Here is a 15,614-nt window from a genome sequence, read left to right as displayed (position 1 = left end):
CGATTTCTGTCGAGGGTGGAACTGGTTTTTTTTATACATATAATATACATATGTATATTAATTTCTTCTGAACACATTTCTGTTTGTTGGCAATGTCAAAAATTCAATATATAGGCTACTGTATCAATCAATCATGCCATCACACAACATATGAGACATTCATGCTTTGAAATGCAATTAATAATTTTTGTTTTTAAATTAAACAGCAAAGGGAGCTTTTGAATAATTAGCCTAAACAATAAATAAACTGCAATTCATTAATGTTTTTAGTTTGCTGTAATAAAGGCTTTATATTTTCTTCCTTTAGAACAGACTCTCTGTTACCCTTATTTATTTAGTTTTGTTTACACTGTTAATATTGGTCAGAAAAATAAATAAAAAATGTGCCCGCTACCCTAGTGAGGTTTAAAGTATCAGACAAGCTCAGTGCATATGTAGTTGGTTTTATTCAAACACATAGGGTTTCTGTCTATATATGGAAAAATAAGTTGAAACATTTCAACCAATCGATTTGTCAAAAGAATAGGATGACTCTCGATCGACCAAGATTTGTTTTTGTCAGGGACAGCCCTAGTAGGCTACGCCATATTTATTGGCTAATATACCTGTGCAGCTGTCATTTTTGAACCTCCATTGTAGCATAAATGACACAAACACATTTATCTACATGCTTTTATTTGGGTTTCTGTTAAATCATATGATTTAATGTTAATTTAAGCCTGCAGCTAACTTGAAATGAGACAATCTCGCCAAAACATAATTCAACATTTTATTCACTGACAGTGATGAAATACTAGCTTCCTGAGCAGGCGCATTGATGTTGATAGTATTAGCTGGCTAGGCTAGTCAACTGTAACATTGGCTAGTTTTCAATAAATTGTCTAAAAGGTCAATGTGCATTCAAAAACTAATAATTATCTTATTTAGTCTTTGGTAGTTAATGTTAGTTCATCTTAACACACCGACACTGTTTTTCCATCTTAGATAGAAGCAGGCCATTAGCTGCCTTTATCACGAGGCATATGTACAGGAGTTCTGATTGGTTCTAGGTTGAGCAAATTTGCCTGAGCAGACAGTGTTGAAATATATACGCAACATTTCAACTGTTGGTCCCATGTTTCATGAGCTGAAATCAAGATCCCAGAAATCCATAGATTAGGATCTAATTCATTCATTTCAATTGACTGATTTCCTTATATGAACTGTATCTCAGTAGAATCGTTGAAATTATTACATTCTGCATTTATATTTTTGTTCAGAATACATTTTCTGAAGAAAATGTGCAAGAATTGAAGGTGGCAACAAGTTTGACATTAATCATAAGAATATTGTCATGTGCAAAACAATCTGCCCCTCCCTCGACGTACAGTAGATCGATCCACTTCACTGTTTTTGGCGTCGGCCCACCTTGTTGTTTGGAAATAGTCAATTTTAATCAACCAAATAGAATTAACCTCAGGTGAATTCAAACAGCCTCATTGTAGACATGATGTCTACGTGAGTAGACATCCTTAGGGTGCCAATGAGAGCATGGCCCTTGAAATCTACATGACTGGAGACATTCAAATTGCATTTAAATATTCACTCACAGAGGCCCAGTTCTCACACAGCGTTGTTCTCCAGAGTTAGTAACACTACAAATTGAGTCGCTTTGGGAATAATGGTGGCTGCAGTTGTTACTGTTATCATTGTATGTGATTGGAAAGGAAAGGAAAAGGGTCAGTTGTACAACTAGTGAGAGACCATTCGGGATAAGGGTCCACAAACACTAATTGACCCTGAAGTGAAAACACAATAAGAGAAAAAGCACTTCTCCCTCATCCTGGAGAGACTTGAAGGACACTACATACACTCCTCCATAGTGCACGTTACCTCACGACACCTTCCCTTCCAGCAATAATAACCTAGAGTTGACACAGAACTGGGTCGTGTTCATTAGGAAACAAAATGTTAAAAGGTTTTGCAACGCGAAATGAAAAGGAACGTTTATCATTGGACAAGTCCTGGTAGTCCCTCCCTGTTTCAGTCAATTTTCTTTCATTTGGGGCCTAATGAACATGACCAACGTTTTCAGAGCCAGCTTGGCACGTTATTTATATAACAGTTATTTATATAACAGGAAATGTGTGTCATAGAAGTCATGGAAACGGGGCCAGTTGTGATCAAATAAAATAATTATGATAATAATGATCAGTGTATCATCCTCGTTAGGTGGATAATAGGGGATTTGTTTCAATTTGGCATGCCGACAAGTGTGCTGTACAGTGGCTCTCTCCTGCTCTTAATGGCAGGTAATTCCTCTAATGGCTTGCATTTATGATCATTTTATCCCCCGTTGCTGGAGTGATGAGGGATTGTAATGGAAACAAAAACACAATTGATTTCATTTAGGAAAAATCGTTTGTGTCAAATCAAAATAAAATTAGATTTAATTTGTCGTGTACACACTTTACAGCAGGTACAAAAGGTGCAGCGAAATGCTTATGTGCTAGCTCCCTCAACATCAATAATAACAATAAAAGTCTCAAGTCCAAAATACGTAGTAAAAGTAATAGAAGAGGTTGTGTGTGTGTGTGTGTGTGTGTGTGTGTGTGTGTGTGTGTGTGTGTCTGTGTGCAAAAGCAGAGGACAACAGAGACATGCAGACTTGCAAAGGGCATGGTGTCGGTGTACAAGGTTGAATTTAGGTGTGTCTTTGTCTGTGTGAACGGAGAGGATCCAGAGAGGCGCTGGGCTCTCGTGGTTTGCTAATCGTTCCCCCAGATGCCGACCGTGGTTTGCTCTCTCCTTCGTTATCGGCAAGGGAAAAACAAACAAAAGAGCGGAAAAGAGAGTCCTTGTGATATTATTCCTAACAATCCAGTACATGAGGCCTTAGTGTTAAACTAACACCGCTGAGACGATTAGATTACACCGTCTATCTGACTGCCGCCAAACAGGTGCTACAGCTTTTTTCATAGCTGCCATTCTTTAATAAGGCTGCTGTGTGGGTGTCATTTTCATATTTTCATATCCCCCATTGCTTCTCGCATTTTGGCGTGAACTCTCTCTGTTCTCTTTTGAACTATGAAGACAGTTTGAGAAACTGTTAAAAGACAAGTTAACCTGGGTGACTGCTATAAGATTGATTGATTGATTGAAAGGATGGATTACTGTTCTCTTCCAGTCTTGTCTTTCAAGACAGCTTTGTCATCTAACTGACTGTGTAAGACTAGACGAATCACCATCAAATGACCTACCAGTTGACTCACTGACTGGCAGTCTAGTCTGTTATATGAATGTCATTGGCTACTAACTGATTGTTCTTTGACTGACATAATTACTAACTTATTTTATTTTCTCGATCACTGACTAGTTGACACACTGACTTACATTCTGTTGCAGAAATAACCGATTGGCTACTGACAGAATGTTCCATGACTGACTTCCTCACTTGCTTGGTTTTCTCAATAACTAACTTGTTTTCTCGACTGACAGGTTGTTTGGCTGGCTGGCTGGCAGATTGGTTTTAGTGATGTGAAAAGCACCAGCTGGCCCACAGTGGCATAAAGCACTGTTAAAATATTAACCTCCCTTCCCCATTACTATTTTCCTCCTCTCGTCCACCTGCCAGGATATTGAAGTATTTTACATCTGGCCCAGGTATCAGTGCACTGAGGAGTGTCACCATTTTGTTGACATGACTCAAGTGTAACCGATGTGAAATGGCTAGCTAGTTAGCGTGGTGCGCGCTAATAGCGTTTCAATCGGTGACGTCACTTGCTCATCGACATTGAAGTAGTTGTTCCCCTTGCTCCACAAGGGCCGCGGCGATGGGTAACAATGCTTCGTGGGAGGCAGCTGTTGATGTGGGCAGTGGGTCCCTGGTTCAAGCCCAGGTAGGGGCAAGGAGAGGGACGAAAGCTATACTGTTACATGGATGCTGTTGACTGGTTGCTGCGGAAAATGAGGAGGTCAAAAAGGGGGTGAGTGTAACCGACGTGAAATGGTTAGCGGGGTGCACCATAATAGCTTTTCAATTGGGGATGTCACTCGCTCTGAGCCCTTGACGTAGTTGTTCCCCTTGCTCTGCGAGGGCCGTAGCTTTTGTGGAGCGATGGGTAACGATGCTTCGAGGGTGGCTGTGTGCAGAGGGTCCCTGGTTCATGCCCAGGTAGGGGCGAGGAGAGTGACAGAAGCTATACTGTTACACAAGGAAGCCATTTTATTGGTGTACACAGATAACTGCGGTCTGCAATTGTTTCCACAAGGGCAAACTGTATTTGTTCTCATTTAAACCTACTGGCATATGTCAATCAAATGTAATCAATCAAATGTATTTATAAAGCCCTTTTTGCATCAGCAGATGTCACAAAGTGCTGATACAGAAACCCAGCCTAAAACCCCACACAGCAAGCAACAGAGATGTAGAAGCATGGTAGCTAGGAAAAACTCCTTAGAAAGGCAGGAACCTAGGAAGAAATTTGGAGAGGAATCAGGCTCTGAGGGGTGAACATTCCTCTTCTAGCTGTGCCGGGTGGAGGTATAAGAGTACATGGTCATTAAGGCCAGATCATTCTTCAAGATCTTCAAACATTCATAGATAACCAGCACGGTCAAATAATAATAGTCACAGTGGTTGTAGAGGGTGCAGCAGGACGGCACCTCAGGAGTAAATGTCAGTTGGCTTTTCATAGTCGAGCATTCAGAGGTCGAGACAGCGGGTGCGGTAGAGGGAGAGAAAGGAGTGAGAGACGAAAACAGCAGGTCCGTGACAAGGTAGCACATCCGGTGAACATGTCAGGGTACCATAGCCGCAGGCAGAACATTTGAGTTGGAGAAGCAGCACAACCAGGTGGACTGGGGACCACCAGGAGTCATCAGGCCAGGTAGTCCTGAGGCATGGTCCTAGGGCTCAGAGCCCCAGGGAGAGGAGGAAGAGAGAGAGAATTAGAGGGAGCATACTTAAGTTCACACTGGAAACCTGGTAAGACAAGATAATTTCACCAGATAGGACAGACTGACCCTAGCCCCCCAGGGCATAGATACTGGAGGCTGAGACAGAGGGAGGTCGATAGAAACTGCGGCCCCGTCCGACGATACCCCCGAACAGGACCAACCAGGCAGGATATAACCCCACCCATTTTGCCCAAGCACAGCCCCCAAACCACTAGAGGGATATCAACAGACCACCAACTGAGACAGGGCTGAGTATAGCCCACCAAGATCTCCTCCACTACACATGCCTCGCAAGACTGGACAGGAAGATCACGTCAGTGACTCAACCCACTCAAGTCGAGTATAGAGCAAAAAAGCCTGGCATGACGTGACGCACCCCTCCTAGAGATGGCATGGAAGAGCACCAGTAAGCCACTGACTTAGCCCTCGTAATAGGGGTAGAGGCAGAGAATCCCAGTGGAGAGAGGGGAACTGGCCAGGCAGAGACATCAGGGACGGTTCGTCACTCCAGTGCCTTTCCATTCCCCTTCACACCCCTGGGCCAGACTACACTCAATCATAGGACCTACTGAAGAGACAAGTCTTCAGTGAAGACTTAAAGGTTGAGACCGAGTCTGCGTCTCTCACATAGATAGGCAGACCATTCCATAAAAAGCCCTGCCTCCAGCTGTTTGCTTAGAAATTCTAGGGAGAATAAGGAGGCCTGCATCTTGTGACCGTAGTGTACGTGTAGGTATGTACAGCAGGACCAAATCGTAGAGTCCATGTAATGCCCTATGGGAGGGTCGAATAAATTAAGGTGTGGCGGAGGTGCGTATACAGATATGCCATATTCTGACATTGACTTTATTCCCTAATAATTCCACCACCATTACGAGTGAGTAAACCATGAATAAATTCTTGCGAACCTAACTGTTCCAAGTGGAAAAAACACTTTTTTCCAATATAAATAACAGCATTCTCCAAGCACTGCAATGTACAACTTGATAATAACTTTTGATAAGAGCTTGGTAAATGAGTAATCCGTTTGGATAAAGGAATTGTAAATATAAATGACATTTGCTCTATATCTATTTTACATTATAATCTCTGGAGACAAATGTGAAACCAGTCATAAGGCAGCAAACTGAAGCATATCAACTTTCCCACAGTAAAGTTTATGAAATGCTATGCCATTACGCTGAATTTAAATTGTACTCCCTTTTAACTTGCAGGGATGGGCATTCTTGAATGTTTTAATTAATGGCTACCCCGATGTTCTCTGTCTCCTATTTCTATCATGCTAAATATTAGCCACTGTCAGTATCGACCGTCATTAGGCCTAATAACCACATGTATTAAACTGCCAATTTACTGTTAGTTACTGTTGGTATAGCCTATATTATCATTCCATTTAATTACATTGTTTTGTTTACCTTAATTTTCTTCCTCTGTCAACACGTCACTAATTAAATCATTATGGAGTGGAACGCAGACCAAGCCACAAACGTTTGAACCTGATGCATGGCGCAATACTTGGGCGTGTCATCACACGCCACATGGTTAGTCCAGGCAATAGACAAGGGTATAGCCTACTATTGTACAATATTCTCCCTATAATATTTCTACAGTGGCTTCAGAAATAATTCATACCCTTTGACTTATTCCACATGTTATGTTAATAAAACCTGAATTAAAAATGGATTTAAAAAAATAATATCTACACACAAATGTTTTTTGAAATGTCATATTTCTGTATTTCATTTCCAATAAATATCTAATTTACATAAGTATTCACACCACTGAGTCAATACATTTTAGGCAGCAATTACAGCTGTGAGTATTTCTAGGTAAGTCATCTGGACTGTACAATTATTAAAACATGTATTCAAGCTCTGTCAAGTTGGTTGTTGCTAGACAATGATCACCCCCCCCCCCCCACTCACGAACATTCAATGTCATCTTGGTAAGCAACTCCAGTGTATACATTGTGCCTCATGATATAGGTTATTAGCCTGCTGAAAGGATGAATTTGCCTCCCAGTGTCTGTTGGAAAGCTGACAACCAGGTTTTCCTCTAGGATTTTGCCTGTGCTTAGCTCTATTCCATGTATTTTTATCCTAAAGAACTCCCTAGATGTTGCCGATGACAAGCATTCCCATAACATGATGCAGCCACCACCATGCTTGAAAATATGAAGAGTGGTACGTTGTGATGTGTTGGATTTGCCCCAAATATAACACTTTGTATTCAGGACATAAAGTTCATGTCTTTGCCACATTTTCTTCCCAGTTTTACTTTAGTCCCTTATTGCAAACAGGATGTGGCAGGGTAGCCTAGTGGTTAGAGCGTTGGACTAGTAACCAAAAGGTTGCAAGTTCATATCCCTGAGCTGACAAGGAACACATCAGTCCTTCTGCCACTAGGCCGTCATTGAAAATAAGATTTAGTTTTTAACTGAATTGCCTAGTTACGTAAATAAAGGAAAAATAAAATGCATGTTTTGGAGTATTTTTATTCTGTACAGGCTTCCTTCTTTTCACTCTGTCATTTATGTTAGTATAGTGGAGTAACTACAATGTTAATGATCCATCCTCCGTTTTGTCCTATCACAGCCATTAAACTCTGTAACTGTTTTAAAGTCACCATGGTGAAATCCCTGAGTAGTTTCCTTCTTCACCGGCAAATCAAATTTGATTTGTCACGTGCCGAATAACTCCCTACATGTTGCAGATGAAATGCTCGTTTACGAGCCCTTCCCAACAATGTAGAGTAAAACTTTTAATAAAAAATAGTAACAGAAGAGGGAATATAATTAAATGCACAAGAATGGAGCTATTTACAGGGAGTACCAGTATCAGATCAATGTGCAACTGAGTTAGGAAGGGTGCCTGTATCTTTGTAGTGACTGGGTGTGTTGATACACCATCCAAAGTTAAATTAATAACTTCACCATGCTCAAAGGGATATTCAATGTCTGCTTTTTTTCAACCTTTTTTTCAACTTAAAAAAAAAAAAAAATTCCCCAATATGTGCCCTTCTTTGTGAGGCATTGGAAAACTCCCTGGTCTTTTGTGGTTGAAACTGTGGTTAAAATTCACTGTCTCAACTGAGGGACCTTATAGATACAATTATCTGTGGGGTAAAGAGATGAGGTAATCATGTTAAACATTATTATTGCATATGGAGTGAGTCCTTGCAGGTTATTATGTGAAATGTTAAGCTTTTTTTTTACTTCGGAATTTATTTAGGCTTGCCAAAACAAAGGGGTTGAATACTTATTGGTTCTGTACTTTTCATTTTTACTTAATTTGTAAAAATGTCTAAAAACATAATTCCACTTTGACATTATGGGGTATTGTGCGTAGACCAGAAATACAAAAACTCAATTTAATCAATTTTATGTTCAGGCTGTAACACAATAAAATGTGGAAAAAGTAAATGGTGTGAATACTTTCTGAAGGCAATGTATGTACACAAAACTTCCAACATTACCATGCGTTGAAGAACTGAATGTGGCAATTTCAGAATTAATTAAACCACTGTTTCCTTTCTTTCATACGTAAAGGAGACGAATATGCATATATTTTCACATCAAATCAAATTTGATTAGTGACATGCGCCGAATACAACAGGTTCACCTTACAGTGAAATGCTTACTTATGAGCCCCTAACCAACAATTCAGTTTAAAAAAACAGATAAGAATAAGAGATAAAAGTAACAAGTAATTAAAGAGCAGCAGTGAAATAACAATAGCGAGACTATATACAGGGGGGTACCGATACAGAGTCAATGTGCGGGGGGCACTGGTTATTTGAGGTAGGATGTACATGTAGGTAGAGTTATTAAAGTGACTATACATAGATGACAACAGAGAGTAGCAGTGGTGTAAAGAAGGGGTGAGAGGGGGGGGCGCTCTGCAAATAGTCTGGGTAGCATTGACTAGATGTTCAGGAGTCTTATGGCTTGGGGGTAGAAGCTGTTTAGAAGCCTTTTGGACCTAGACTTGGTGCACCGGTACCGCTTGCAGTGCGGTAGCAGAAAGAACAGTCTATGACTAGGGTGGCTGGAGTCTTTGACAATTTTTTGGGCCTTCCTCTAACACTGCCTGCTATAGAGGTCCTGGATAGAAGCTTGGCCCCGGTGATGTACTAGGCCTTTCGTAGTGCCTTGTGGTCGGAGGCCGAGCAGTTGCCATACCATGCAGTGATGCAACCACTGCTCTCGATGGTGCAGCTGTAGAATCTTTTGAGGGTCTAAGGACCCATGCCAAATCTTTTCAGTCTCCTGAGGGGGAATAGGTTTTGTTGTGCCCTCTTCACAACTGTCTTGGTGTGCTTGGACCATGTTAGTCTGTTGGTGATGTGGACACCAAGGAACTTGAAGCTCTCAACCTGCTACACTGCAGCCCCGTCGATGAGAATGGGGGTGTGCTCGGTCCTCTTTTTCCTGTAGTCCACAATCATCTCCTTTGTCTTGATCACGTTGAGGGAGAGGTTGTTGTCCTGGCCAAGTCTCTGACTTCCTCCTTATAGGCTGTCTCGTCGTTGTCGGTGATCAGGCCTACCACTGTTGTGTCATCTGTAAATTTAATGATGGTTTTGGAGTCGTGCCTGGCCTTGCAGTCATGAGTGAACAGGGAGTACAGGAGGGGACTGAGCACGCACCCCTGAGCGAGAGCCAATATTTAACCCATTCTCTTAATATATTCTAGTCTGTCGAAAAAAAATCTAACTTAAAGCTACACCGTATTCAAAGGGGTGCCTATTGAATGAAAACTCCACAAGAAAAATCTGTTGGCCAGCAAGTGTGAGGGTTTTCAGCAAGATGAATGACATTTATTCAGAGTGTGCAAGGTAGCCACACCTGTAGAGCGCGTTACGTGTCTGAATACCAAATACTGAGAAGTGAGTAGGAAAGGCGTGCTTAGGACTCCCTGTCTACATCTTATAATTAGGGCCCAATGTTTTCCTGACCAGAACAATTATTTGGATTCAAGTAGACCTATTTTTGTTTATGCCTGACCTCTCTCTCTCTCTCTCTCTCTCTCTCTTCTCAGAGACCTTCTTCGGATAGGAGTGACATTGGCTGGCCACCAGAAGAAGATTCTAGGCAGCATTCAGGACATGAGACTACAGATGAACCAAACACTGCCTGTCCAGGTCTGAGATGGACCAACAGACAGACAGAATGGGGAGGAACTGTGCCAGAGAAAGAGCCAATAGGAAACCCTAGCTGCCTGACCATCTCTGCCAATCAGACGAGAACAAAACTGGCTTGCAGTGCCTCGAACTTGTGTTTTTCTTATTTTTCTTCCACGCCAACATTTTATGTTTCTGTGTTCCACATTATTAGTCCAATGTTTTTCCATCCGATAAGACTTTAAACAGGATTATTTTGTAAAAAAGAAATGTCTATAGACAAGACAGAGAACCCATAACCCATGCGTGCCTCACTTGTTTCAGTGTGGGGTGATGTTTGCATGCGTGCGCGTGTGTTTGTGAGGTTGGCCAGGACTTAAACCCTCCCCTCCCACCTCTTGTATCCTGAACGTAGTCTTCCTCCTGTGAAAATCTATCTCCTTGAACCTTGACCCTACCCCAACATCTGTCGGAAAGCCCCCTGACGGACATTACAGTTGTAAAAGGATGAACACGGAGTATAAAGTGTTTCAAAAAGCAGGAAACGTGAACGAGCGTTTGCACACAAAAAAAGTTTGGACACCAAGATGATAAATGAAAACGATATAAATTGTTTTATTGTTGGTGTGTGTGTTATTCGCCATCTTCATATTGAAGGTGTATTATTATGTACGTTGGGCACATGCCTAAGAAGGACATGGAGGAAGAGGGCAAATCAGCGGGTCACAGAGGTCAAATGAGAGCTGCTTAGCTGGAGCTGGCCACATTAGTTTGGCTTAACCAGGTATGGAACCAACCTTTTTCTAAAACCTGGGGGAACTCACACTCAGGATGTTCTCAAAGTTTGGGACCATTGGTTCATTTTGTCTCATCAATTGTGTTTTTCTTACTATAAGAATTGCTGTTAATTTGTTTACATGAGCCTTCCATTTATGTTTTTCTGTTCCATCACTTCGGGGAGATTTGTGTTTCAAGATGGCTGGTCAGAGCTAAGTAGTCCTGTTGGATGCTTTGTGTGATGGGGGAGGGAGGAGTTAGGTGAGAACTGTGGCAACTCAATACAAAGAACGACCAGCCTTTTGTGTGTGCTTGTGTTTGTGCGTGAGTATGTATGTGTGTTTGTGTGTATGCGAATGTATGAGTGTAACAAAATACTGTACAATACAGCTTCAGCTACATCACCACCATGGAGAATTAACGCATGAACTGAACAGTGACAAGAAGCAACAATTATATCGGAAACAATTACGCTATATTCTGTGGACAACTGTTAACATTTTTTTTATTGAAATCCAAACATTTGGAAATATATATGCATCGTACAAAACTAAGGGCAACCACGAAAGACACCGTAACTTTCTTTTTACTAATACCTGGATAAATAATGTATCTAAAACTTTAGCTAAATTTCTATACTTCCACCCAGTGTATTTATTTTTCTCCCCACTTGGACAAGAGGCCATTTGAACTGTGGACTTATTCTAAAGAACAATCAAGAGGAAACGAAAAGACCCAAGAGGATTCGGCAAATTATTGATTATTATAAAAATGTGCATATAAAATTGGATAATGTATTTTTGTTGTTGTTCTAAACAGCCTGTAATGTTTTGTAACAAAAAACAAGATAAATAACATGAAAACAAAATGCTATTTGAGAAACTGGGAAAGTGTTGTTGTGAGATGTCGTTTGATTCTGAGTGAAATGAGCAGATAGCGAGGGATTGAAGATGAATAGAATGAGAGAGAGAGAATGTGAGGAAGGGAAAGGTAGAGAGAAGTTAGGGACAGCTGCAATGATATTAGCATTTCAAGGGGTAAACCGTGGTTAGACCACGAGGGGTATACACTCTGCACCAACAACCTCCCTCTCCTTTCAAGTGTATGTTTCCGTGTGTTAGTGGGTATGTTGAGCTTGTGTTTCAGGTCAAATTGTATTGGTGACCGCCAAGACTGGATCTTTAGCTGTACCATTCCTTCTCTCAATCATCTGTAAAGAAGATTATATTGTGTAGCCATGTGAACTTGTCAGTAGTTGTCTTCCATGCACCTTTATCCAAATGAAACTTCCTGACACAGTTGACACACCCAATGGTCGATGGAGATTTTATTGAAAAGTGTGTTTGTACATCTCAATATTGTCCGTTACCCCCACTGTATAGCTCTGTGACAGAGACCATTCTTAAACCGATGGGTCTGTAGACGGAGCTCCGTCAAGGGCTCAGTGTGTGCACCTCCGTGATTGGGCCATGGTCCACTTTTTTCAGAGAAGTGGCCCCTTGGACCCGGTTTGTCAGACTGATTAATGCAGTGGCCAATCTGCTGCTCCGAGGGATACATTCACAGTCCAGCGCAGACATACGGATGGACGGCCTATGATTATCTGTATTTATTTCCTGTTCAGGCTGCAATCATTCTGTCTAGACTCTGCGGCTCTGCCTGATTAGTACAGTGCGGGGACCAACAACCTTGGCCTGGAGACAGGCAGCAATCTGGAGCGCTCATTGTAAATGATAGCAGCTGCATCCCCTAGGATGTACCATCAGTGTTATAGTAGGAGGGGAGAGGGGATGGGGGCTGAAGGATGGGATGAACCACCTGTATTAGGTAGAGTGGTACTTGCAGTGCTGGTCCCCACAGATTATTTTCCAGAAAGTTTCTGTTGTCTACCGTGCATCAAGTCGTGCAATATTACTCTTTTAGATTTCTTTTGAAACCTCTGAAGCCATCAAGGATATTATGCAAAAATGTGTTCCTTATTTTGATTTCATTTAATCTTCTTTTAAAATAGAGGCATTTCCAGTTCAATAAGTCCCATGTAAGGGCTTACTAACCCAAAAAAGTTGCACTGTACGATAATGATAGTGGTAACAACAATAATGCTCTAAAAGTGAGGTGAGGTACAAATGCTACATCAGCTAGGACAATGACTTAATAGAACTCGGTTGATGAATGTGAACAATGGAGAAGGCTGAATACAATCAGATGTTTGACATGCCCATTCATGAAAAATGGCAGCTCAGCGCTAGGTTGAACTATTGATTTGTTGCAGAAGCTGTGCTAGGTCTTGAATTTGCTTTGGGGGAAAAAAAAGCTGAATGAGTGATGAGCTCTGATGCTGCAGCTACATATCTTAAAATGACTAAATGCTTTGCACATCAACTCTGAACATATTGTTGGAACAAATAGATTTTTCACACTGTAGGGAGATGTTCCTAACAGATGTTTCATACTTAGGACCTTGAATTGTCAAGAGTTGACGATTGTTCATCAATCTGTGTTTTTGTAATCATATCTTACACACCAGTATCTCTGCTTAGCGCTGACATGTGAATGGAGTGTGTGTGTGTGTGTGTGTGTGTGTGTGTGTGTGTGTGTGTGTGTGTGTGTGTGTGTGTGTGTGTGTGTGTGTGTGTGTGTGTGTGTGTGTGTGTGTGTGTGTGTGTGTGGATATAGGTGCTAGTATTATAATTTTCTACTGAACCAATCCAGTCCGCACACTATACATTTATGGTAGACACAGTATCTCTCTGTGCCAATCACCCCATCTCTCTGAAAGTATACAGAGTTAACACTCGCCTCACATTCCTCTACCTATCCCCTAATCCTTCCACACTCCACCCCATCTAAGCCCACGACTTTTAACCCCTAACATTTTCCGGTATAATATTTTTCAGAAATGTTTTTCTTCATCTGTCACTGTTTTATATACATATATATATATACAAAAATTAAACAAACTCACTTAATATGCCTGTCTTCTCTTCACTTTCCAAATACATATCGAAAAAAGTGAGATGTTTACAAGTGTTGTATATGTATAGTGAGAGGAAAAGGAAGAAACCTTTGAGATTTGCAGTTATTTTGTTCCTCTTTGAAAGCATTGAGATATATTTAATGATGGTGCAGACAAAACAACAAATTGATTAAAAAAAATGCATTCTTGTAGAAATATTTCTAAAATACCCTTTTGCAATTAAATGATTTATCAGTCTGAGTCTTTTGAGTGGTGTGATGAATTTGTATACACATTTCATACATTCATAGGCCTATATTATATTTTACAAGTAACAAACTATCAACATGATTTATTCATTTTCACAGTCTTCATTTTCTCTTATCAGAATAAATACCAAGACAAATACAAAGTTACATCTTTACAGTTATAACAACGTTTAAGAAACCATAACGTAGACTGAAAGACAGTTCTAAAAAAATCTGATAGGAAATTAAAGACATTTCCGACTGTTGTTTACTTAACGAAATTGACATATTTCAGACAATTGATGCGCTGTCAATGTTCTGCTGAAAGCACCTCTTCAGGACATTATATAAACACAGTCCTAGCACTTAGGTTTTCAAAATAGTCTTACTTAATACTTGCAACAGCACCTTCATTTAAGACAGTGATCTCGACAAAAACAAACAAGCCCCATTCCCAGCCTTAACTTTTGTAATTGTTTTTAATGTACCGTATTCCAAACATGTTTTTTTATTCCCTTCCCACTCACCTTCCACCAGTTCTTGCTATCCACCTTAAAGGCCACATTATTCTCGTTCTCCTTAAAAACAGCTTGAAGACTTTTATGTCCAACAACAGTCTGTTAACCTCTCTGGGATCGTTCGGGATGCTAGCGTCCCACTTCGCCAACAGCCAGTGAAACTGCAGGGCGCCAAATTCAAAACAACAGAAATCTCATAATTACAATTCCTCAACCATACAAGTATTTTACACCATTTTAAAGATTCTTGTTAATCCAACCACAGTGTCCGATTTCAAAAAGGCTTTTTGGTGAAAGCAGAACATATCATTATGTTAGGTCAGCAACTAGTCACAGAAAGCATTCAGCCATTTTACGACCAAAGAGAGGTGTCACAAAAAGCAGAAATATAGATAAAATAAATCACACACCTTTGACGATCTTCATCAGATGAAACTCCCAGGACTCAATGTTACACAATACATGTATGTTTTGTTCGATCAAGTTAATTTTATATCCAAAAACCTCAGTTTACATTGGCGCCATGTTCATAAATGCCTCCAAAACATCCAGAGAAATTGCAGAGAGCCACATCAAATAACAGAAATACTCATCATAAACTTTGATGAAAGATACATGTTTTACATAGAATCAAATATAAACTTGTTCTTAATGCAACCACTGTGTCAGATTTCAAAAAAGATTTATGGCAAAAGCACAATATTCAATAATCTGAGAACAGGTTCAGCCACAAAAGCAAGCCATACAGTTACCCAACAAATTGTGGAGTCAACAAAAGTCATAAATAGCATTATAAATCTTCATTTACCTTTGCTGATCGTCGTCGGAATGCACTCCCAGGACTCCCACTTCCACAAGAAATGTTTGTTTTGTTTGATTACGTCCATATTTATGTCCAAATACATCCGTTTTGTTTGCGTGTTTAGTTCACTATTCCAAAGGCACAATGTGAGAGCGCAAAATCCAGACGAAAAGTCAAAAGAGTTCCATTACAGTTTGTAGAAACATGTCAAACACTGTTTACAATCAATCCTTAGGGTCTTTTTATGATAAATC

The 15,614-nt window shown here is 40.5% G+C and overlaps 1 protein-coding gene across 24 annotated transcripts in view; it reads left to right on the top strand.

Annotated features, from left to right (window-relative positions):
• LOC110521963 (ephrin type-B receptor 3) overlaps positions 1 to 14,053 on the top strand; it is a 97,834-nt gene extending 83,781 nt beyond the window's left edge. For 23 of the 24 annotated variants that reach the window (XR_016495311.1, XR_016495312.1, XM_021599982.3 and 20 more), the window contains one exon: positions 9,978 to 14,053. Coding sequence is in view for 21 of the 24 variants with exons in the window: in XM_021599982.3 (XP_021455657.1) it covers positions 9,978 to 10,086 (109 nt within the window). In the remaining 3 variants the exon portion in view is untranslated. The remainder of the gene's footprint in view (positions 1 to 9,977) is intronic. The other variant, XR_016495310.1, reaches the window with a different exon arrangement.
• The last annotated feature ends 1,561 nt before the right edge of the window (positions 14,054 to 15,614 follow it).

Source organism: Oncorhynchus mykiss, chromosome 4 (assembly GCF_057628025.1).
Source record: "Oncorhynchus mykiss isolate SJ-2025 chromosome 4, ASM5762802v1, whole genome shotgun sequence".
In the NCBI taxonomy this organism is placed as follows: domain Eukaryota; kingdom Metazoa; phylum Chordata; class Actinopteri; order Salmoniformes; family Salmonidae; genus Oncorhynchus; species Oncorhynchus mykiss.
The sequence above is the reverse complement of the archived record's forward strand: the minus strand, read 5'-3'. Positions and strand labels throughout refer to the sequence as shown.